The 24,322-nt window shown below is 32.4% G+C and overlaps 1 protein-coding gene across 5 annotated transcripts in view; it reads right to left on the reverse strand.

The window, feature by feature from the left end:
* Rab3-GEF (Rab3 GDP-GTP exchange factor) overlaps nt 1-24,322 on the reverse strand; it is a 222,944-nt gene that overhangs the window by 184,460 nt on the left and 14,162 nt on the right. For all 5 annotated transcript variants that reach the window (XM_072535244.1, XM_072535242.1, XM_072535240.1 and 2 more), the window contains exons 2-5: nt 19,865-20,085; nt 12,998-13,320; nt 12,681-12,852; nt 5,527-5,684 (exon numbers count right to left, since the gene is read on the reverse strand). In XM_072535244.1, the coding sequence (XP_072391345.1) occupies nt 5,527-5,684; nt 12,681-12,852; nt 12,998-13,320; nt 19,865-19,981 (770 nt within the window). In that variant the 5' untranslated portion in view covers nt 19,982-20,085. The remainder of the gene's footprint in view (nt 1-5,526; nt 5,685-12,680; nt 12,853-12,997; nt 13,321-19,864; nt 20,086-24,322) is intronic.

Genomic DNA, 24,322 nt, shown 5'->3' on the forward strand with positions numbered 1-24,322 from the left:
ACCCATGCCGGTTTATGTGAAGTTTCATCTCACTTTGTTGTGATTGTTGTGTTGTGCCTAACGTTTCTTAACGTATTTGTATATTTTGCTTCTGAAAATGACAAGCAATAACAACTTGAGAAAGAAAATGTTTAATTTGTCGGTAATGACCGAAGATGAATCCAAGAACTTACGGATTCTATTGAAACGGATTCGTCAGAAGGTGATTATAGCAGTAATGATCCAGACATCGACCTAGATTACGAGCCAGATGACATGGTTACAGAGTGTATCCGTGAAATGCAAGCAGGTGAAATAAGCGACTACTTTATTTAAAACGTGAAAATGTCGTTAAATATCAGTGACATAGAAGCACCTGCTGCATCATCAACAATGACAACGGCAGTGCAAAGCTAACAAATATGTCGAATATTTAGAAAAGGAGGAGGCTGGGCCGTCTACATCTATGAAAGCAATTCCATCTACTTCAGCCGCCAATGCTACACATGCTGAAAATTTGCCAATGAAACGACCCTGTTCGCCATTACCTATAATGGAAGATTCTGGTCCTTTGGTCACGCCTTCTATTGGTGGTTTTACTGAGAGAGGTAATAATTATATATTTATATTTTAGCAATAATATACTATTTTTATTCTTATTTCAGCTATTCAGGATATCAAAAAAGATTCGGAACAATTTACCAAATTAACGTGGCGTAAGCGATCAATGCGTTTGTATGTAAACGAAGTAGCTTTCCAAGGAGATGCGTGGTTACCATCGTCAATAAAAGAACTGAAAACACCAACAGAACTCTTTAATTATTTCTTCACAAAAGAGATTATTGATTTGGTGGCCAATGAAACGAACACAGCTCGTCAAGAAAATATCAATACAAAATTCGCCACGAGTGGTGACGAGATTCGGAAATTTATCGGAGTGTTGATGTACATGTCGATTTATCGATACCCTAATCTCGAGAGCTACTGGAGCAAAAACGCGTTTGCCCCCATCCAGAAGACAATGCCTGTAAAAAAGTTTATGGAAATAAAGAAACACTTATCGTTTCAAGATGAAAGGCAGCGGATTCGAAAAGATCAGCCAGGCTATGATCCTCTGTTTCGCATCCAGAAATTGGTTGATAAGGTCAACAACCGTTTCGATTCGATTCCAAAGACGGCTAGACTTTGTATTGTTGAGCAGACATGTTCGACCAAAGTCAAGCATCGTCTTTGTCAATTTATCCCAAATAAGCCGCACAAATGGGGCATCAAACTGTTTGTGCTTTGTGTTTCTCAAGGTTACGCATATCGTTTTGAAATTTACAACGGTGCAGGCGACAATATAATTCTTCTTGGCGCACCCGATCTTGGAAGCACATCAAACGTTAATGTACGACTATCTAGACGACTTTACATTTGTTAGTTTATTTACGTGCAAGCGGAATCTATAGCCTTGGTACAATACGGACAAATAGAATCCCAAACTGTAAGCTTCTATTGGATAAGGATATCAAAGATGAAGAAAGATGATATTCTGTTGAATATGTTGGATCTGCGAACGGTGTTGATTTCAGTACAATTTCATGGAAAGATACCAAAAACGTGCGGCTGGCATCGACTTGATCAATATGGCTGTTACAAACGCCTATATTTTGTACCGTCGCATACATGCTGAAAAATGTAATGATTCGAGAAATATCTCAGCGGAACACGAAAAGTTGTTGCAGCTACCAAAATTCAGAGAGAAGATTTCTGCTGCTCTTGTTGTATTCAGTAAAACACGTGTACTTGCCGACCTTCAACATCAAAATCACAATCGAACTCACCGCAACCAATTACTTCTGGCATTGGAAAAACAGCAAAACATCCCATTGATGACATTCGCTTCGACGGTATTGATCACTTTGGCTCAACGAAGAGAGTGGTAAAAAAAATGTAAATTTTGCAGTGTCGAAAACTCAATGCGTGTGTAGCAAATATGATCTTTATTTATGTTGTTCTAATGCCAAAAACTGTTTTTATAATTATCACCATAAATAATAGTGTACACTTTTTTTTTTCGTTTGTTTTTAAGTTTATTTTAATAAAATCCATTCAAATGAATAAAACGCTATTTTTAACTTAAACCGGCAAGACTCCTCTGAGGATCCTTTTACCTGTTTTTACCTGGAAGTCAAACAAAAATTGATAATTACATTTTAATAGCTTTTCTATAGAGCGTTCCACGTTAAGAAAATAACATTATCCTTATGGAGATCAGTGTTGCCAAAACTCTCATTCAAGTGTTGCTATTAGATTGTCCATATATGATTCATTCTAATCAGAGCTGTATTCAGCACTCTGTGGATGTAGTTAATTAAGTTCACTAATAAAAGGATATGTATAGTTGAATACAAAATAATGCATTACAAATACTTGTTTCTTTAATTGAAGGATATAGGTATGTAATTATTATAGAACTAATAAAAATAGTTGAATTCTACTATTGTTTAACATTACATGTTTTTAAACGCTTTAGATAAGATGTAACTAAAAAACAAAAGTCCAGCTTTAATTTTATTTTCATGTAAGTAATAACAACAATTACATACATAAAAATTTTTCCTTGTATACAAGGTGAATCACCACTAACGGAACGGAAGATTACAGCGAAAGAGTAAAAAATTTTTAAAAATTTTAAATTATTAGTTTGTAAGTTGATAAAAGCTATATTTTAAAATTATTTTAAAATATACATGGTGTCCCAATAAATTTTGGCGTATCAAAGTTATATTTTTTTATCTTCTTATTCTTCTTCCTCTTTATAAGCAATCATGCTTGTTCATTGGCGGATTAATACCTCTATGGAAGGTTGTCACTCCATCTTTTGCGCGGTCGTCCTAAACTTTTTCTGCCGATTGGTGACTTATCTCTTGCTATTTTGACGACACGAGTCTCCCCCATTCTGCTTATTTGGTTATTTTATTCTGTTTTCTATTTAGTGTCAATTCATTTATATATATAGTCTAAAGTTCGGTTTCCTACTTGCGAGTTCAATGTCAGAGTTATATTATATGAAATTCTTCTCACTATTACCTAATTTTCACGGACTATTATTTACAGACTTTTCGGATTTGGCACTTTGTGTCCGCCGATTTGCACACAATCACATAATTTACTCACTGCATATTAACATCATTCTCATCTTCTCTACCATCGCTATCACTTTCATTACTGTCACTGTCATCCGTCACATTTATTACCACAGGATCAATATTGTCCATCAACCCGTCAATAACCCAAAATTTTTGCTCTTCCTTAATAGAAAGTTTACAATAGTCTGCATTTCTTATTAATTGTTCCATAGCGGCGGTCTTAAACTCTGTGTTGTATGAGGCAATATGTCTTTTTATGTATTTTTCTTTGTATGTGTTTACAACTTCCATGAGCTCTGATTTTAAATAATCTTCTTCAAAAAAGATATCTTTCCCTAGCAACCATGTCTTAATTTGATCTTTATTGAAGGCTTGTGCCGGAATCACTTCTTCTCTCCTCGAATGGTACGAAGCGTTGTCCATCACTACAACAGTTTTCTCTGGAAGATTAGGAAGCAGCTTTTCCTTAAACCATTGTTCAAATATAGGACCATCCATCTCATCATGATAGTCCGCTGAGTTTTTTTAGCTAAAAACCAAAAAACAGCACCTTCTACAAAGCCCAATTTGCTACCCGCATGTACTATAACAAATCGGGGGCCTCGTTGTGTCGGCTGTTTTAGGCTTGTTGACAAACGCATCCCTGGTTGAAGTCACTGAGAGGGCCTTCCATTCTTTGGAAACACTATGTCCAACATTCACTCAAGTTTCGTCCAAATAAACGACGGTGTATCCTTGAGAACGAAATTTTTTATCTCACGCAAATACTGATGCCTCCATTTTAGAATATCGGGCCGTTCAATCATGCTTGACTTTACTCCTCGTTTGCAAAAAACAAAGTTCTATTCATGAAGTATTCTCCACATTGTTGTGCGTGGCATGTTTGCTAAATCTTATGTCTTTTTTAACCAGTGCAAAAACTTTGTTCAATCTCAGCGGTAAATTTTTAAAGAAAAACCTATGCACGATGGCACGTAGCTGCGTACGAACTACTGCATCGTAAGTGAACTTTCTGCTGTTCACTCTACTTTTGGTACGTTTTCTATGGGCCTTAGTCTCTCCTCCGCAGTTTCTATGCGTATTTTAGAAATAGTACTAAAACTTAATCCTGTCATAGCACTTACTTTATCGGTTAAACTTCTAACACTTTCACCACTTCTTAAATTTAGATGATAATTAAATACATTTAAAACAATTTGTTTTGCACATATGTCCAAGATATTCCCTTGGCTTAATTTTTGAATTTCCATTTTTAATTAACATTTAACTGTAAAGTCACAATAACTAGTAAGAACCGCAAAGCCTTATTATCATTATGTAGTCAGAGAACGACCTAAAATCGCTGACATACGCACACCGTATTATTTTAAGTTGCAATTAGTAATTAGATATATGCTAAGCGATCCGTTTAATTATCTTTCAATAGTCAGCAAAATGCATGATTTTGCTGGCACCATGATTCTCGCCGAAAAATAAATAAACTGTCGTTACTATAATTAAAATCATTTTCCCTACTTTTCATCTCTTTTTTCGAATGGGCATTTTTGGTTAATTACGTTAAAAAACATTAATTTTAATTCATGTCTGTGGAAACGAAAATATAAATAAATAATACAACCCTGAATCGTGCTTGTGTTCATCGTGGCATCGCTGCGCTTCTATCGTCCATAAGAAATACATTGTCCTATCTCCGCAATGTTATTTTCTTAACGTGGAACGCTCTATAGGTTTCTTAATACATTATTAAACTTGAAAAAAATTCCCAAATAAATAGAATAATTTTTAGAATGTTGCCAGTTAGAGAGTTAATTACATTAATTTGAATTTTAAGTTTTATTTCAATTTATTTGAAGACTGCAACCTGTTTTAGTTATAAGTATACTGACGACAGTGTTTATTGTTTTTTGGAGTATTTAATAAATACTATATTAGCCAGTATTTGTTTATATTTTTTGAGTATATAATTATCATATTTTTGAGACTTATTATTTTATTTAAATAATAATATTAGGCGATATAACTTTTTAGAAGTATTTTATTGAAGATATAATTATTCTTTCAATTTATGGGTAAATATGTCGATTTTTATAATTTTGCTTTGATAATTCTTTGATATATCTTGTGAAGTGATTTTAATGTCTATAAATAAAATGTCGATATAATGGTTTAATTAATTTAATCTCGAATCCTTCATAAGTCTCAGGTTAAGACTTATTGGCGCTCTATTTTTTTCAGTTAAGCTATATTAGGTATTTCTTGTTTTTCTATTGTCAAATTATTATTTTTTTATTATCATGTCTACATATATCAAATATAAACAAACATATCGGCGTACTCAGTTTTTTTTCTACCTTAGTTCTAGGTTAATAGGTACAGTAACTGAGAAATTAATAAGTTAGTTACTAATACTTACCTAAATAACTGTTTCGAGCCACCAACTCTTCTTGGATTTGAAGACTCGTTGCATGCATCAATTAGCTTTTTAAGAATAAACAAACATTCTCTGAACATCGAAAAAAAGGGATGGTGAGATAGAATACACAGAGATGTAAGTGATAAATTTCGAATTCTCTGGAAATACAAACAGAAAAAAAATTAATAAAATATTATTAGAATAATTATTTAATAAATTTTTAATATATAGAATGAAATATTGTATCCTGTTAAAGAAAATTATTAAAAAACTTTATTAGAATTATTATCAATTAGAAATTACAAATTAACACTTATTATTTTTGTATATATGTTTTCTTACAGAATGCCTACCAATAACTCTATAATATTGGCTACGATAATAGTTACTCTTACTTTGGTTAACAGTTCCACTAAAAAAAAAGTTCTTAAATTGCTTAACTATGAAATTGTCCTTCATAAGTATATTATATATTATAAGTACATAAAACTGGAAATGTAAGCCTTCACCGCTAGTGTTTAATAATGATTTTGAGTCGTATTTATGAGATAATATACAAGAAAGGAGATAAGACTCAATGCCAGATCTATATGCCAATTTCGTAGTTAAATGTGGTAATTAGATGAAAAAGTCCCAGAGAGTTAGAAAACATCATAAAAAACTCTAAAAATACCACTACTAAATGAAAGTGTACAATTGGAAAGATTTAGAGATATCAACCAGATACTAAGAGAAATTCTAAGTGAAAAGAACACAGCCAAAAAGAGAGCCAGAAAAACAAGAAACCAAGAAGACAAAAATAAGGCAAACTGCCTAATTTAACAAATCAAACAGGCACTATTAGACCATAAGAGCCAAAAGTGGAATAATCATGTAAAGAAATGGAAGAACGGTGTTAAAATAAGCAATAAATATGGAAGCTCCAAAGGATAATAAGAAAGAACAGGAAGCTCATTATTTTACTATACAGAGAAAACGGATCATTTACTCCGTAGAATAAAAAGCTGAGCTAATGAGAAGGACTTTTGGGAAAGAGTGTTGACTAAATTACCACCGAGAAGCAGATATAGACTTTATCCAAGAAGTCGAAGGAAAGATTAAAAAGTGCCCGAAGATCAAGATAAAATAATCACCTTTTCATCACTTAAAAAAATAAATAAGCTGATCAGGAAAAGCTCACCAATAAAAGCATTTGGTCCAGATAAAATATCAAACAGTTTTCTGAAGTATCTTCCAGCGAAAGCAATTGTATATTTAACGAATATAACAAATGCAATATTAGGATACAGGCTCTTCCCAAACCGATGAAAGAAAGCTCGCGTAATCATAATACCAAAGCCTGGTAAAATAACATGTTTTAGTAAAACTACACGCCGATTAGCTTACTTCCAGAAATCAGCAAGATAGCAGGGAAAGCCATCCAATCCAGACTTCAAATAGATACATATAGGCTAGGAATAATCCCTGAAGCACAATTCGGCTTCAGAGCTTAACACTCTGGAGAATTACAAGTACTCTGACTAACAGATAGATTCAATGACAATTAATATACAGGAGCAGCTTTCCTGAATGTAAGCAAAGCCTTTGACAGCGTGTAGCATAAGGGATTAACATCCAAAATTATAGAATATGGTTCAGGATCCAGAAAGGATAAGTCTTTTCTGAACACAGAGACTAAAGTACCAGAAGGAGGGGTCTAATCACTCCTTTTGTACAGCATATAGACAATATAGACAACAAACGCTTCAATAATTCTCCAAACACTACTCAGCTTTTATGCAGACTACACTGCAGTGGAGTATACAATAAAAAATAGCCATAAATTCAAAGAAGACGCAAGCTACACCTTTAAAGAAATAAAACATAGCATGGAAGAACAGCTAACTGAATAAGACAGGCCCATCGAATTGAAAATGAAACTAAATACTTAAAAGTAACAATGGACCAACGTTTAATGTTTACTCTACACGTTAATGTGACAGTCAAAAACAGACATTGTCAGAGCCGCAATCAGAGGACTTAAAGGAAAAAGAAGCCAATAAGCAGTGAACATCAAATGAATACTTATAAACAGTATCATAAAATCGATAATGACGTATTCCTCTTTCGCATATGGATATACATGCAACAAAGACAAAAAGAAGATACAAGCAGCCCAAAACAAATGCTTGAGAGAAGCCTTAAAAGTGCCCAGATACTTAGCTAAATGGTTCCTGTTCACAGATGTAAAGCAAGTAAGAGTACTGGAAACGATAGAAGAAAAGCCGAAGTAAAACTCGCTGAGCGAGACGACCCCTTAAAGCAGATCCTGTCAGAGATGTTGTGGTATGATGTGATCTATAGATAGAAGCACACAAGACCTAAACAATCAATATAGCGAACATTTAAAGAAGTCTATAGAATATTGTAGCTCTATCAGAGGAAACCACGATGCACGATTTAGGGTACCATGTATAAGCTAATCGAAAAACCGATGAAAAACAATAAAATCTATAAACTGACCATGCTTTTATTTAAAAGATCTCAGTAAAGACATCAGCTAGAATCATGTTTTTGAAAAATAACTTAAAATCACAAAATCTAGTGTTACGAAATTTAAGTTTGAATATGAAGGTTTTTCAATTTAATTTGAAATACACTATAAATTTATTAGATACTTTTGTTTATTTTTTTGGTTTTTTTTTGGTAAATTTTTTAAAGGTACATCGTCTATTAAGAGACAGTAAAGTCTTCGCACTCAGTATATAACGAATCAAAATAATTCCTAATCCTTTGCGTGTATGCACAGATAATGAGAGTATTAGATGAAAAAAAATCTATTATCGTTTGTGTTAAATGCATCCAATACGCTTTCTAATCCACAAATATTAATATGCTTCAATCGTGACAATTTGATTAATGATATGTTAATCTTATAATATAATGTTTACGAGTATATTAATTAAAATTGTGATGGTAATACCAAAATTGACGAAGTTACGAAGTTACCTTGAATAGGCATAAAAAATCAAATAATACGCTGTTTCACTGCTTAATACCATAAATATATAATTATAAATATAGAATACTAATGAAGGAGTAAGTGATGAAAGTAATGGAGAAAGGAAATGATGAAAACTACGTTTTTAACAAAATGTTCTCATTTACTTTAAAATCTATTAATATTAAATGAAATTTTTTTTTTTTTTAAATGCAAGAAAATTAAATCTACAAGATATATATATATATATATATATATATATATATATATATATAGGTATATTTTTATACCATTTAAATTATACCATTTTTCAATTTAAAGTTTAGGTAAAGATTTCTTTCCATAAATTGCTCCAGTTTATCTTTTGTATCTACCTCATCCTTAGTTATCAAATCTAAGCCTTTCAATAATTAAATTTCTCTTCCCTTTTTTGTTTTTTCAGCTGTTTAACTCTCTTATTAGCCTCATTAAGTCCCTTCTCTAGTTCTTCTTTAGTTCTTAATGTATCTCTTCCAGTTCTCTATTACAATCTAATTGCCCTCACTTTTCGCCATCATATCGTCGTTCTGCGCCAAAAATTCACGTATCATTTTATCATATCCTCATTTTGGGGACTTTAACCTCTTCGTTAATTTAATCTTTTTAAAAATCTCCTCATCATCACTTTGTCCCCTATTTCTCCTTTTCTAGTTCTCTTCACTTCTACTGTCGTATTCCAATTTAACTGTACCTGTTTTCTGGTATGCTGTCTGAGTAAAAAATGTTTATCACTTTGTGAATTATTTTTTAATAATATACAGTAAAACCTCCCTTAACCGAAACCTTTTTAACCGAAACATCGTTTAACCTAAACGGCTGACAGTTTCAATAATTTCACCAATAAAAAGTAAATGTTTGTCGCAAAACGTAAACAATTCCGTTAATTTCACTCACCAATTGATGTCTATGTGTGTTGGGAAATCACAAAAACCAAGAGCTCTAAAAGATATTTCCGAAAAGGCATTTTAAGGTATAGAAGCCGAAAAAGTTCATGGATGTAGACCACTTTATTTTTAGAATGGTTTGAAAATGTATTCGTCTCAAGTCTAAAATCCTTTTTAAAATCAAAAATCCTTCTCATCAAAGCATTGTTGCTTGTTGACAATGCGCCCTCACCCTCAAAATCTACAAAATGGTGACAATTGTCAGATTTTTGCCACCGAATGTCACAAGCTTAATCCAGCCGTTAGACCAGGGAGTCATAGAGACATTATAGAGAAGCATTCTTAAGAGATCTGTTATTCTTCTTCTTTCTTCTTCGTCTAGCCATTCACGTCCACATCTGAACATAAGCCTCTTCGAGTCTTCCTTTCCATTGTTTTTTATTGTACGCTACTTGTAGCCAATTTTTCCCGGCAGTCCTTTTCAGATCATCTGTCCATCTCATAGGAGGTCTACCTCTGGGTCTTTTGTGTTGGTATGGTCTCCAGGTTAAAATTGATCTGTGCCATTTGTTTAGATCGCTCCTAGCTACATGTCCAGCGTATTCCCATTTCAACTTTAATGATTTTTGCACCACATCGGTGACTTTGGTTTTCTGTCTTATCCATGTGTTTGTTTTCTTGTCCTTAAGTGATATACCTAGCATTGCTCTTTCCATCGCGTGTTGAGTGACTCTAAGTATATTCATATTCTTTTTTGTGATTGTCCATGTTTGTGCCGCATAAGTTAATATCGGAATAATGCATGCATCAAAAACTTTAGAACTAAGATGTAATTTAATTTGTTGATTTCTGAGTATATAGTTCAGTTTACCGAATGCTGCCCAAGCTAACTTTTTTCTTCTTTTTATTTCTTCAGTTTGAATTTCCCTATTTAGTATTATTTTTTGTCCTAAGTATATATATTCTTCAACTTTTTCTATAACTTTATCGTTTATTATTGTCACGGTGTCATCTGTTAGACATCTGTTATTACAGGAGACGAATTAATCCAAAAGTGTTCCCGAAATTCTCAAATCTTTAACAATAAAACATTTTTATTGGTGAGCTGAGTCGTGGGCCAAGATCAAATCTTCAACTTTGGAAAAATGCTGGAACAAACTTTTTGATAAGATTTTGATTGACGATCCTGAAGAAGAAAATGGTAAGAAAGCGACAGAAGAAATTAAACCTTTCATTAAAAATTTCCCGGGACATGACGAAATTAACTAAGAAGAGCTACGTGACTGGCTAGCAGCTGATGACTCAGAACGTGAATTCATCGATCAGGACATCATTGATATGGTTTTTTATCAAGACAACCTGAGAATATCAGATGACGAAGATGACGACTCAAGAGGCAACAGGCAGCACAATACCGTCGACGAGATTTTCAATGCTTTAGAGGAAAGAATTTTATACAGTAGGCCTAATTAGTTAGGGACACGACTAGATTCTTAATTTTTGTTGTCATTACATAAAGTTTTGTCCTTTTCAGGTTACTTTACGTTTCGACGAACAACCGAATGAGGCAAACTCATGACGTTCTGCAAATTAACGATGGAGGGAGAGAAACATCATTGTCAAACGAAAACGCAAAAAAAAATAGCAGATTTCTTTAAAAAAGTATTTTAAACTTGTTCATTTTCCTTAATTTAATTACTTTATTTTGGATTTACTTATTAGAAAACATTACGAAATCAACTCATAGTATTTTTTAATACCAATACTTTGATCAAGAATATTATAAAAAACAATGTTATTTTTAACCGAAATTCTTGTTATCCGAAACGGCTTCCCCCCCAATTATTTCGGTTAACGGAGGTTTTACTGTATATACAAAAAGCCGTGTCTGGCTATGGAGGATTCTATAAATATTCCTGGATTGTAACCGATGAAGCCAAAGTAATGATAGTAACTAAAACTTGGTTTGTTTATTCTCTTAAAAATAATATAAACTGCCCTATGGTATACTGCGTTGTTTACCAAGATTACCAAGATGTTAACAGATGCCATGAATGTTGCTTTTTAAATAACAAGCATTATCAGAGGCAGCAATCCAGCACTCACTTATAGGCACTTCTTACTTTTAGGCAGACAAACTTCTCACTAAATTTAGGAATATAATATATATGTGTTTTTCTATATGTGCAATTAACCTTGTAATGTAACTTAGTTTCTTGGATAAATTAAAATAGATATCCAAATATACACCAGTTTTAATCATTATAAATCATTTACCAAGTCGCATATGATGCGGCTCTCACTTTCTTATTTTCTTAGATGGTGGCCCCCAAACTAATTGAAGTTGGACAGCTCTGATCTAAGTAATCATAGCGTATGTAAAGCATCTGCAAGGTGACAAGATCTCGGCCTGCTTTGATGTAAAAAGTGTAAGTTATGATAGATTATTTATCTGGTAATAGTAACAGCAATGTTTATTAACTTTATTTTATTAAAAATGGTTAATAGAATAATATGATAAAAATATTATCTTTTAATAGTCAATAGCAGCTGAGAATTTCTTGTTTAAAAAAAGACTGCTTCATATTATTCTATAAACATTTAAAATTATATTTTTAACTAAACATAAAAAACGACTTTTCTAACGCTAATAGACAAATTTTTAATGCTCTAACTACTGTACAAAAAAATATGATCATTTAAAAATTTTGCAAATATATTTTTGCTCCATATCAATGCCAAGGAAATTTATTTTTTGCGTTTTTCATTGAAATTTCTGTCTCTAAATCAATAGTTTTTGAGAAAACCATGGATGATTCTACTTTTTTGTTTGCCCCTTTAGAAATTTCTACACCAAAGGCCCTCTTGTGAAGTTTACTGTATTACTGTAGTCGGCGCTAATATCCATTATGGTGGATGCGCCTGGTTTCTGAATAAAAAACATTTAATGTGCATATTATTATGAACCCATTATTTGCAACACTCGCTAATCGAAAAAAGTTTCGAAAATTATTTTTAAAGTATATTTTAGTTTATTTTAATATTAGAGTTTATTTCAATTTTAAATAGGAGTCGAATGATATAATTAGAATTTCCCAAAGCTCGTTCTTTACCATACAAATGCTGCCGAGAAAATTACAGTTACAATTGCTTTGAATGTTAATAGTCGTCTTAATAATGGTCTTGTGTTATTTGGTGGTCTAAAAACATTAATAGGTATTTAAACGTTTTAAGCACTACACAAATCTTACTTGTCTTCGCCGACTAGCTCTGGGAGAAGGAGAATGACTGCCACCGCTTTCCGAATCATTAGCTGGTATTACGCCCAATCGAGGAAGATTCCCTGTTGTTGACTCAGAATCTCTTCTACTTGGACAATCCTTCTCCGAGTCACTAGGGCCAACATTACTGCTTCTATAGTCACTGAAATTAAATGGTTATTTAAAAACAAAAGTCAGAATTGAAGGATTTATAATTCAAGAAATAAAGGTACAAATGTAAGCAAACCTGAGAAGACATATGAAAATAGTTTGGGAGCTTTAAGTACAAAGAAAAATAAAAAAATTACCTGGAAAACGCAGAATCCGAACTCTTTTCCATACTTTTTCTCCATGAATCCCTTCTTAGGGTCATGTTTGTCCTTCCTTTTCCAACGTTCAAGTTGGCTGGCGTCTTTTCGATGGGCCTATAGAAATTAACACATATTCCATATCTCGTTTTTCCCGAATCCTTGTCTGTTAGAGTAAATACAAATGAAGAAGCTTCTCGTAGGGCTGTTCTTCTAGGCCCGACAGAAGAACAACCCTCAGGTTGACAGAAATATACCATATCTAAGGGCATAGGAAAGTCTTTGTGATCTTGAATAGGATACCGACGGAGAAGTTCTGGGATCTGAAATAAAATACATTATGTTGTAAAGATATTATCTAATATTGTTTAATAAATAATTGAAATAAATGAACAAAAGGTTCTTGTCCTCTATAATATAATCTATATATACGAATATACGATAGGTATAATATATATGTATATATATATATATATATATATATATATATATATATATATATATAACTGTATTTTAACAAAATTCTTTCAAACTTTAATTTTTATTTTCAAATGAGCATCTTATGCTACAATTTTTTTTTATTTCGAATTAACGTGTCTCGACGTCTTAGGTCATTGACACGGGAGCAAAGGTTTACAATAGTACTTACAGAGTTATGATAGATACAGAGTTTACAATAGTAAAGAAATAACAATATTATGTAAATTATATTTTGTTAAACAATTGAGTAGTCTTTAAAACGTCTATTAGGCTCTTGAGTCGGCTTGAACAGTTCAGAAGTTCTTTTAGAGACTGAGGGTTATATTGTTGGCGATGCGAGTAGCCTGGTAGTGTTGACATTCTGTAAGGATGTGCTTGGGGGTAATATGAATAGCGTTGCAGTGAGACCAAAACTGGTCTGTAGAGGACATAAGATGACCGTGTGTCAAACGGGTTTGTCCTATCTTTAATCTTCGTACTGTTATCTTCTGTTTTCTGTTTAGAAATGCTAGGGATAAATAGCTGTTAACATCAGGTTATATTTCTCTAAGCTTTGTATTTTTGGTGGTCCAAAGTTCCTGCCACGTCTTGGATATTCCTTTTGAATTTTGATTTTAAATATTCTTGGAGCTGTATGTTGTAGACGGGATGTAGATGCTTCTTTTGCAGCGCTGTCAGCGATCTCATTTTCTTGGATGCCGATATGAGAAGGCACCCATATTATTGTTATTGAAGTCTCTTGGGAAGTGTGGAGATGGATCGATTCTAGTATTTTTTACACTAGGTTATGGTGATTGTAAATATTTTTTAACGAATGACTTGCGGATAAGGAATCGGTGCACAGAGCTACACTTTGATGATTGTCAAAAGCGAACTCGAGAGTTTTTGAAGTACTAAAGAGTTCTTCTGAAAACACGCTACATTCATTGGATATTCGGTATTTTCCTAACACTGTATCAACTGTAGTGACAGAACATCCAACTCCATCTGCATTTCGGGATGCATTGGGATGTATTCATAATATCCTTGAAAGCTTGTTGAAAAATAATTTTATTTGTTTGTTGCTTATTAAGCAACCCCGTGATTATAAAAGGGGGTGTTTGAGATAATTTTGTGTCTTGGCACAAGGGTTGTAGGAACTGTGGGATTGAATACATCTGGGCGAGATTACGAGTCAAGGTCTTGGCGAAGTCAGAAGATGAAATACAGGGGTAGCCGGATTAAACCAAATTCTGCTAGCATTAGATAGGAGTAGTTGCTGCCTGCGAAGGTAAAGGGGGAGTTCATAAGATTTACAATAGAGACTTTAAGCGGGACTGGATCGAAAAGCTTCTAAGCAAATTCGGAGAGCAATGTTGTGAACAGAGTTTACCGATTGTATAAATTATTGGATGCGGAGAAATAAACTATACAACCATAGTCAAATTTAGATCCGATTATAGCTCGATATATTGTGAGTAGTACACTTCATCGGCCCCCATTAATGGTGGGACAATGTCTTTAACAAATTCATTCTGCTTAAGCAGTTGCCTTTTATTCCATCGATATGACGACACCAGGTGAGTTTGTTATCGACAGTTAGTCCTAAAAACTTGTATTGATCAATTAACTCTAAATTTACTCCTTTTGGTGTAATTTTGGGCATTTCTGCGCTATTGTATTACCTGGTGAATTTGATTATTTTGGATTTATTGGGAGAGAACCTGAAGCCAGTTTTCTCGGATCATGTAGTAAGGCACTCGACAGAATTTTGTAATAAAGATGAGATTGCAGGGCGAGCCGTAGGTGAGTCCTGGAATCCTGCAAGTCTCGTAAAATTACTTTTCGATCCTGTTACGTACAATTTTTTTTCTGCAGCCGTTTTGTATGTTAAAAAGAATATATGGATAAACTTTACTTATGAACTTTTATTAAACACTAAAGTTACTCTCGTGAATTCAACATTATAAAAATCTACTTATGAATATTAATAACACAATTATAACAATTATTTACATTGATATTGTTAGGAATATTAACAGAAGTGGCAGTATTAAAATTGGTGTCAGACGTGTCAGCACTTTTACTATTTTTTGAGATATTAACTTGCTTGTGGCCATTTTCAATCTGTGAAGTACCTCTTTCTTGACTTTACCGGCAATAATTCATAAATAGCGGCTTTAGCAGTTTCCCTAATCTCATCTGGAATCATTTCGGCTTCACTTTTACTGCTGATTTCCATTTCTTGGAATTGAAAAACGAAAAACTGAGCGAAAACACACGAATCTTAAATGACAAGCGTTGTCATAATAAAATACAAAGTTAATGTTATTCTCAAAGCCGTTACCTAGCTACCCAAAATCATCCGGAAGGTAAAAAAATTAGTCCCGAAAGTAGCTACTTTCGGTACGAGTTGTGTAAAATGGTACTTTCGATTTAATAAATCATACCGAAAGTTTTATTTCGGGACGACTGCAGAAAAATATAAACGAAACACATTTTAAACCACTTTTTATTAACATTGATGATAGTGACATATCCAGTTCATCAGAATAATGTTTAAAAGTAGCCGAGATCTCGATCTCTGCCATATATTTACGCCGAACTCAAACGAATTATGAATGACTTTGTATTTTTATTCCAAAAAACTAACCGTTTTGCAATATTTAAACTTTTTGGAATCGTCCAAACGGCTATAATAAAAATTATAAATAAAACATATTTTTTGAGAACACCCTGCATATAAAATTTTTTGGCCGTTTTTGACATAAAAATATAATTTCTTGTTTTTTTTTTCGTTCTGTATAAATGGTTCCTATTGTCGGATATCGACTAAAAACAATCAGGTTCTTTGTCTCGCATTTTTGCAAAATTAACATATAAATTTTGCATTTTACAAGATAATAATTCTGGCCAAACGAAAATATAATCGTAAATGCGGTCCTGTTAGAGGCCTACAGGTGCTAATATTTACGTCCACTGCATCGCTTATAGAAATTTATACTATAATTCCACTATTTGGAAGAGTGATTTCATCGTTTGAAGGCAGAAAAGTGGGGAAAGACATATGAAAATCCAGTAGCGTACACTCACTTTTATTTCAACGTTAATTATATTATATTTTTTAAATATTATTTGTTTGAAATAGGCCATACTGACGTTTCGATCTCTATATCCAAAGACCGTTTTCAAAGATATACACGATAATTACATTTATTTTATTTGTTTATTATTATATATTTATATAATATTATTTATATAATGTTATATTATTTATTTTCGAGACGTCAGTTAATTAACCATGTAAATAGATATATTGTGGCTTATTTTCAAAATTCTCCCTAAAAATACAGAATTCCACAAGCAAAAAGCTATAAAAAATAAATATATCTATCATTTATATATTTGAAAACGGTCTCTTTATAGAGATCGAAACTTCAGTAAATTAAACATTTGAATATATTTTGTGGCTTATTCCCTACATTCCCCTAAAAATACAGAATGCCATAAGCAAAAAGCTATAATTGATGGGTTCGTATACCGTTACTTGATGGAAATTCATTTTATGTAACAATAAAACACTGAAGACTTTGTTTTCAAACATTCCACAAAATTTATTATAAAATCTTATCACTACAGATGTTTCGACAAAGTGCCTTACTCAAGTGATCTATTTTTGGTATGCATTTACACTTTATAGTCTTTACCGAAACCACTTTATAGTCTTTAACCAACTTGAGACAAACAGTTCTCCCCTCCTCAACCTATTTGGTTAAAGACTATAATGTGTAAATGCATACCAAAAATAGATCACTTGAGAAAGGTACTCAAGTACTACTAGTGATAAGATTTTATAATAAATTTTGTGGAAGTTTCGAAAACAAGGTTTTCAGTGTTTTATTGTTACAAAAAGCTATCAAAAAAAAAATAAATTTGCAGAAAGCTTATTGATGCTACCCGGCTGTCGCGGAAGTTACGCTAAAACGTCTATTGACGTGACCTGACCAGGTTCTAATTTTGTTAAGATTCTCTTAAACCAGCGCTCAAACACTTCGGAAGATATTTCTTCATGATAATCTCCTGTTTTTCTTGACTCATATTAAAGCAAACCATCATCAAGTAACCCTGTATCACTTTCTATATGGATAATGATTAAACATCGTCCCTCTCCTGATGGAGCTTTTAATCCTGTAAATCAGCCTTCTATAAATGCTTCGCGTTTACCTTTGACATTTAAATCTTGCCAATCTTTTCCAACTCTATGACCGTCGTTAATCCAGTTTTCATCCAAATAATATGTTTTCCGTTAAATACTGCGAAGTGTGCGTATTTTTTTAAAATATTTTCTTCACACAATATTTCTTTTTTTTTTCTAATAACACACTTTTTCTGTTTTTACATATCGAAAGTTCATTTCGCACATAGTTCTGATTAATACTCTACGAGATATCTTGGGTAAAAAGTAATTGTTTTCGAGCCCTTGAGAAATTTTTTCAGTGTTGGAATTTTACTCCGAAAATAAAATGTCTTGTCTCGTCATCCAAAAGGATGTTTTTTCTACCCCTAGTTTTACGTTTTATTTGCTTTTTATTTTCCGATGTATTTTTAGGAACATGATAAATACAGCTAATGGATACTTTTGTGAAACTGCTACAAATATCGAACGCTTGGCTAATATTTTATGACATTTTTCTGCATCATGCAATTGAATTCCTTCATATCGTATCACTACCTTCTCTTCTGACGTTAACATTTTGCTGTCTTCTCTTGGAACAACTCTGTTGTTTGTCCATTATATTTTAATAATTACAGAATATAATTTATATTTAAATGGGAATAAGCCACCATTAAAGGTTTGTAATTTGAGAACGATTTCCGAAGTGGAAATTGAAACGTCAATAAACGTATTTTAACCTTTAATTGTGGCTTATTCCCATTTAAATATAAATTAATTTAAAATGCCACAAGAAAATAGCTTCAGAACAATATACAGAATATAATTAAAAATTTACTATATAACGACAAACTCCAATAACACTAGGATTATCACCACAAACTTCAACCGCAAGAAATATAATCACAAAAGGCAACAGAAGCACTCCCGCCAGCACCGCCTATGTAAATGAACGTTTCTTGCCTTTGTAGGTGCGGTGGTATTACCGCTGCGATGCATTACAAATTCCCAAGTTGCCAAGTTTTTGAAACGGAATGGGAATGAAATCTAACATATCAATTTTTATTTTATAAACTTAAATATGTAACAAAACTGAACATGTAAATAAAATTTATTTTAATACAAGTTCAAGAATTCCAGTTTGTATGACCATACGTGCTACTTGTGAACAAGAATCGGCTACACTGTACGGCATCTTGTGGTTACGTCTGCTATAGAGAAGCACAAATAAATGTACTAATTATACATTCTATGATCTCTGATGAGAAAACGCAAATTAAACGTGTAGTTTTCGGGGGCCGCTGAGTACATATAAATTTAAGGACATTCGGCGTTTAAACGATGATATCACTCTTCCAAATAGTGGAATGTTACTATAGAATAGATGAAGTCCTAGGAACTTTACTGATGAAACGTTTTCTATGGCATTACTATTTATATTCAAATTAATTGTGTTAACACATCGTTGCCTATTATGAAACTGCATGAAAAAAGGTTTTTGGGTATTCAATAGTATAAGTATTCAATAAGTATAAGTATGAGTATTCAATAGTAATAGGTTATTATTACAGAAGCAGGTGTAAAGGTCCGACAGTATATCATCGGCAAATATTGTAAAATATCCATCTGAGTTAACTGACAACATCGTTGACGTAAATAAGAAATAGAATGGGTCCTAAAATTGGGCCTTGTGGTACACCTATATTAATATCGAGATAGTTTGATTTATGACTCGCATTTGATTTTTTGCCTTTTTATGTAAACCTGACATATTGTCGACGTGCAGTTAAATAAGAAGTTCAATTCAATGCACGTCTTTGAATGCCCATATTTTTTAATTTATAAATTAAAATTTCGCGATTGACACAGTGACCTGCTGAGATCACAAAATATTCCAACAGGACTCTCTCCTGTATCTATTAAACTTGTGAGAGTATCATAAAAGGAATAAATTTATGTATAGGTAGATTTTTTTTATAAACAATTTGTTTGTTTTTTAACATGTCCACTATTTCAGTTTTCCATCTAAAACTTTAATTAGATAGGAAATTGTTATATAAATCCATTTATCTTTTTATTACTTGAACATTAAAAAATTTATTAGATACTATCCTGTTTCAATCTTTTTAAAATACAGTCACGGAATGTGCACAAACAACACGTTCGTTAAATTTTGTTCTTTTTCTTAGTTTTTAATACAGTTTAATCAACAAAGACTACAAAGTTTTTATTACCTGTACATGTGGACTAGTATTCTGCCGTGAAGGATTATTGCTATAGCGTGCCCCGACTATAGTGAGATAGTCTATAAGTCGGGGACACAGAAATTGCCTCTCGCCGTCCAGGGACATCGTCGTTGTCTTTTATTGGGTCACCTATCCATTATACGGAATGCTCTAGTGCTTCGGTGAAGTGGCTGTAGCGAGCTCTGCTAATGGAGAGATATTAATTTAATCTGGAACAAAATGACGGTTATTAAAGAGGGATTTTAATAAAAGTTTTCTAATGAAGCTAGACTATATCATACAGATTTTAAGTACCTTAAGTAAAATATTTATGTACATTACTACTGATAAGTAAACTTTTTTAATAATGAAGAACTATAATTTGATATAAATCATAATCATACTTTTTTCGTTTTTGCTCCAATATAGCAAAAATATATATGTTCAATCACAAATTAATCCCTTAATTTGTAATCTCACATTATTCTTAACTTCTTAATATTTTATAGTTTTACCGTGTATAATTGAAACATTGTGAAAATATATCGTGTAATATTTTAATAACTAGTTCATTTACCTACAACGTAATAAATTGCCGAATAATATATTTTCCAATTGAACTTCCTAAGTGTTGCAATTACGGCCTAAATTAAATTGTGTTGTAAGCTCATAGTTCAAAGTTTGTTAGTATGATAGAAGCAATAACCTCTGTGCTGAGGTATATATTATTTGTGAGATTATAAATTGGGGATTTGAGCTCATTCGAGCGCAGTATATTATGGAAAGTTACCTAACCAACAACCTACAATGTAATTATTAGTAGCTGTCAATAAAACCACAATTTTCCTCTACAACTTCAACGTTTTATTGTATTTACCATCGTCGATCGAGAATAAGAGGACAAAGAGGCATTACAAAGGATTCGATCCTCATAACTACATTCGAAGCTGTCCATATATTTATATGTAAACATTAATTATTCTGAAACTTTCATCTTTATTTTTATATTAGTAATTATGTTATCTTCTTCTTCCTCTTTATAAGGGATTCTGCTTGTTCATTAATACCTCTGTGAAAGTATGTCACTCCATCTTTTGCGTGGTCGTCCGATACTTCTTCTGCCGATTGGTGACTTACCTTTTGCTATTTTAATTCAATGTTTTAATGTTTTTATAATTCAATTCTGCTTATGTGGTTATTTATACACTGTCCGTTACATTTTCTTCTAATATCTTCACTTCTCTTTTGATCTCTCAGCGTATTTCCTGTAATTCTTCTTAGTACATTCATATCTGCCGTTTCCAGTAGCTTTTGCGTTGTCGCTGTGTCAAGTCTTATTTCTGAGGCATATATCATTATTGGTCTTACACTGGCTTTATAAATTCTTGACTTCATCTCAGTGTTAATGTGTTTGTTTCGCCATATAGAGTTATTAAGGCATCCTGTCAGTCCATTTGCTTTTTGTACTAGATCTCTCACTTCTTCGTCCAGGTCTCCATAGCTAGACAGTGTAATTCCCAGGTATTTTATTTCCATTACTTGTTCGATACTAATGTCATCAATTTCTATTTTACATCTGGTTGGTTCTTTGCTAACTAATATTGTTTTAGTTTTCTGAGATGAGATTGTCATATTAAATTCTTTTGCTCTTATGTTAAACCTGTGGAACAGTCTTTGAAGACTATTTTCATCTGGGGCTATCAATATTACGTCGTCTGCGTAACAGAGTATTTTTATTTCTTTGTTTTCCATTCTGTATCCTCTTCCTTTGTTAACGCTTTTGATGATTTCATCCATGATCAAATTGAAGAGCGTGGGGCTCAATGAATCCCCTTGTCTTATTCCGCTGCCTATTTATATAGGTTCTGTAAGTTATCCATCTATTCTGACTTCCATTTTGTTGTTTTGGTAGATGCTTTCGATAGTTTTTATAATATTTAAGGGAGTAATATTTTTCTCTATTATACAGAAGAGGGATTAAATATTTGAGTCTTACTCTGTCAAACGCTTTTTTAGGTCAATCAGACACAGAAATGATGGTCTATTATACTTACTCTAGTGATTTCTCAGTAATTTGCTTTATAACGAATATTCCATATGTACACGATCTTCCACTACGAAAACCCTGTTGTTTATCTGCTAAACTTATCCTCTGATTTATTAGCACTTTTTTTCTCAGTAAAATTTGAGTTGTAAGTTTTAGCGTAGTATTTAACAAGTTTATACCTCTGTAGTTTTCTGGCAGTTTTTTATCTTCTTTTTTAAATAGTAGAATTAGTTCACTCGTTCTATTTTCTTCCGGTATTTTATTGTGTTTTATAATTTCATTAATTAATGTTGTTAATTGTTCTGCCATTGCTGCTCCAAAATATTTCAGTAATTCATTTGGTATCTTGTCTTTACCTGCTGCTTTTCTGTACTTTAGGTTTTCAAGTATTCTCTGAACTTCCTTTATATTAAGTTCTTCATTTGCGGTCATTTCTGGTGTTTCCGGTTCTGGCGTCGTTTGTTCTTCCTCTGCATAGAGCTTTCGAAAAGCGATCCCAGTGATCATTTTATTATTTTCTTACAAGTGCATGTGTTTTGTTTCTAATTGTCTTGTAATTATGGTATGCCTCTTGTGTTTTGGTTGACATGTATTTTAAGTAAATTTATTTCACCAAGAACTTCCTTGACCGAGGCTAAGATATTAGACTTAATTTTTGCCCAGCTCCCTTAGACTCCATCACTTTCTGTGATATATGTGTTTCTGCTTTTTTCGGTTATTCTTTTTTGGAATAGGTATTTTGTGGAGACTGTAAGCTTTCGACTTTTATCTTTGTGGTGTATTCTGGTGTTTTGTTGTCACATATATGTATGTGTTTTCATTTGGATTTTGCACAATAACAATTTATGATCGTTTCCTTTTTCTGCTGATATTAGTGCTCTTACGTGCAAGATTTGAGAGGGCTAGTAATTAAAGCTTTTAAATATAAAAAAAAATAAGTTTTCCACAAGGAACCCCATAATGTATTAAAGCTTTTCAGTAACTGGGTACACCTGCTATATTGTGCTCTCAGCCATTCAAACTTTTTAAAAATAGTAAATTTGAATATATGGTAATTAAATGGTAATTAAAACACACTGTTTCTCAAAAACCAAAGGAAGTGGCAATAAACTTTTGTCAATTTGTGAGTACATTTTTATTTATCATTTAAAATTTTCTGATCTAAAACTAGTAGTAATTAACAAAAAGTGGACCATTTCCCAGTATGTGGACGTATCCAATATCAACTCGTATCTATTACGTCAGTCAGTGTAAATTGTTCTAAGCTAACTTATAAATCATCGTATATTCCAGTGTAATGGCTGTAGCAAACCAATTACCGATGTCGCATACACAGCCGATGTCTATGGACTACCGAAGTCTGACGTCACAATGGGCTGTGATTTTAACGACCCCAAACATTTCTAATTTGTGTGTATTTGTCCCATAAAAAGTTGAAAATATAGGTTTTTTAATTGTTTAAAAAATAAATAAGGATTTTTGGTTACGAACATTTATTCTGTGCGATTGGTATTATTTGTTGGTCCTGAATTTGTGAGGTAAGAATATTAAAGTATTAAGATATTTACTGTGAATGTTTATATATTAAGATTATGTTATTGTTTGATTATAGCTTTAATTCTTTTTTTATTGTGTTTCCAGTTATTTTGTTGTTGTTTTATCGGGTTTTAAAATAAATCATTAAATCATTGAATTTATTTACGAATTTGAATCATATTTACATTAATGTTTTATTCTTTTTTCGTTGCCAGTGATTTTATCCTGTAAAAGACTAAAGATATTCGTTTTCTCGTAATTTAAGTGTGTAAAACAATGTTTTTTGAAGGTTATAATAGTTTTTGAGTTTATTTTTTAAATCTGGGCATATAATGACTAGTAAACATGTGTTGAAGATATCCAGTATTACTGAATTTTTCAGTAATGACAACAAAACTACTATTAACTATTTACACTACGAGAAAACGAATATATTTAGTCTTTTAGTCTTTTAGCACTTAAAAAGAATAAAATAATTTAAATATGAGGGCCTGCGTAGCGCAAGCGGTAGGATGCTTGCCTCGCAAGCCGGTGGTCCGGAGTTCGAATCCTACCGCCGGCAAGAACATCTAGACATTTTAAAAATGTCTATAAGCCCCAGGTCGACTCAGCCTGAATAAAAATGAGTACCTTGGGTAAAACCAGGGGTAATAATAGACGGTTGAAGCGTAGCACTGGCCATGTTACCTTCCTTGTATACCGTAGGCCCTAGATATAGCAGACTACCCTGCTATACTCCCAAAGCCGCGACAGCGGTATAAAACGGGAGACTATTATTTTAATTTAAATATTTTTTAACTTTGTAAATAAATTCAATGATTTATTGATTAATTTTGAAATAACTTTAATAAAAACATCAACAAAATAACTTGAAATACAGCAAA

This window comes from Diabrotica undecimpunctata, chromosome 6, assembly GCF_040954645.1.
Source record: "Diabrotica undecimpunctata isolate CICGRU chromosome 6, icDiaUnde3, whole genome shotgun sequence".
NCBI lineage: Eukaryota > Metazoa > Arthropoda > Insecta > Coleoptera > Chrysomelidae > Diabrotica > Diabrotica undecimpunctata.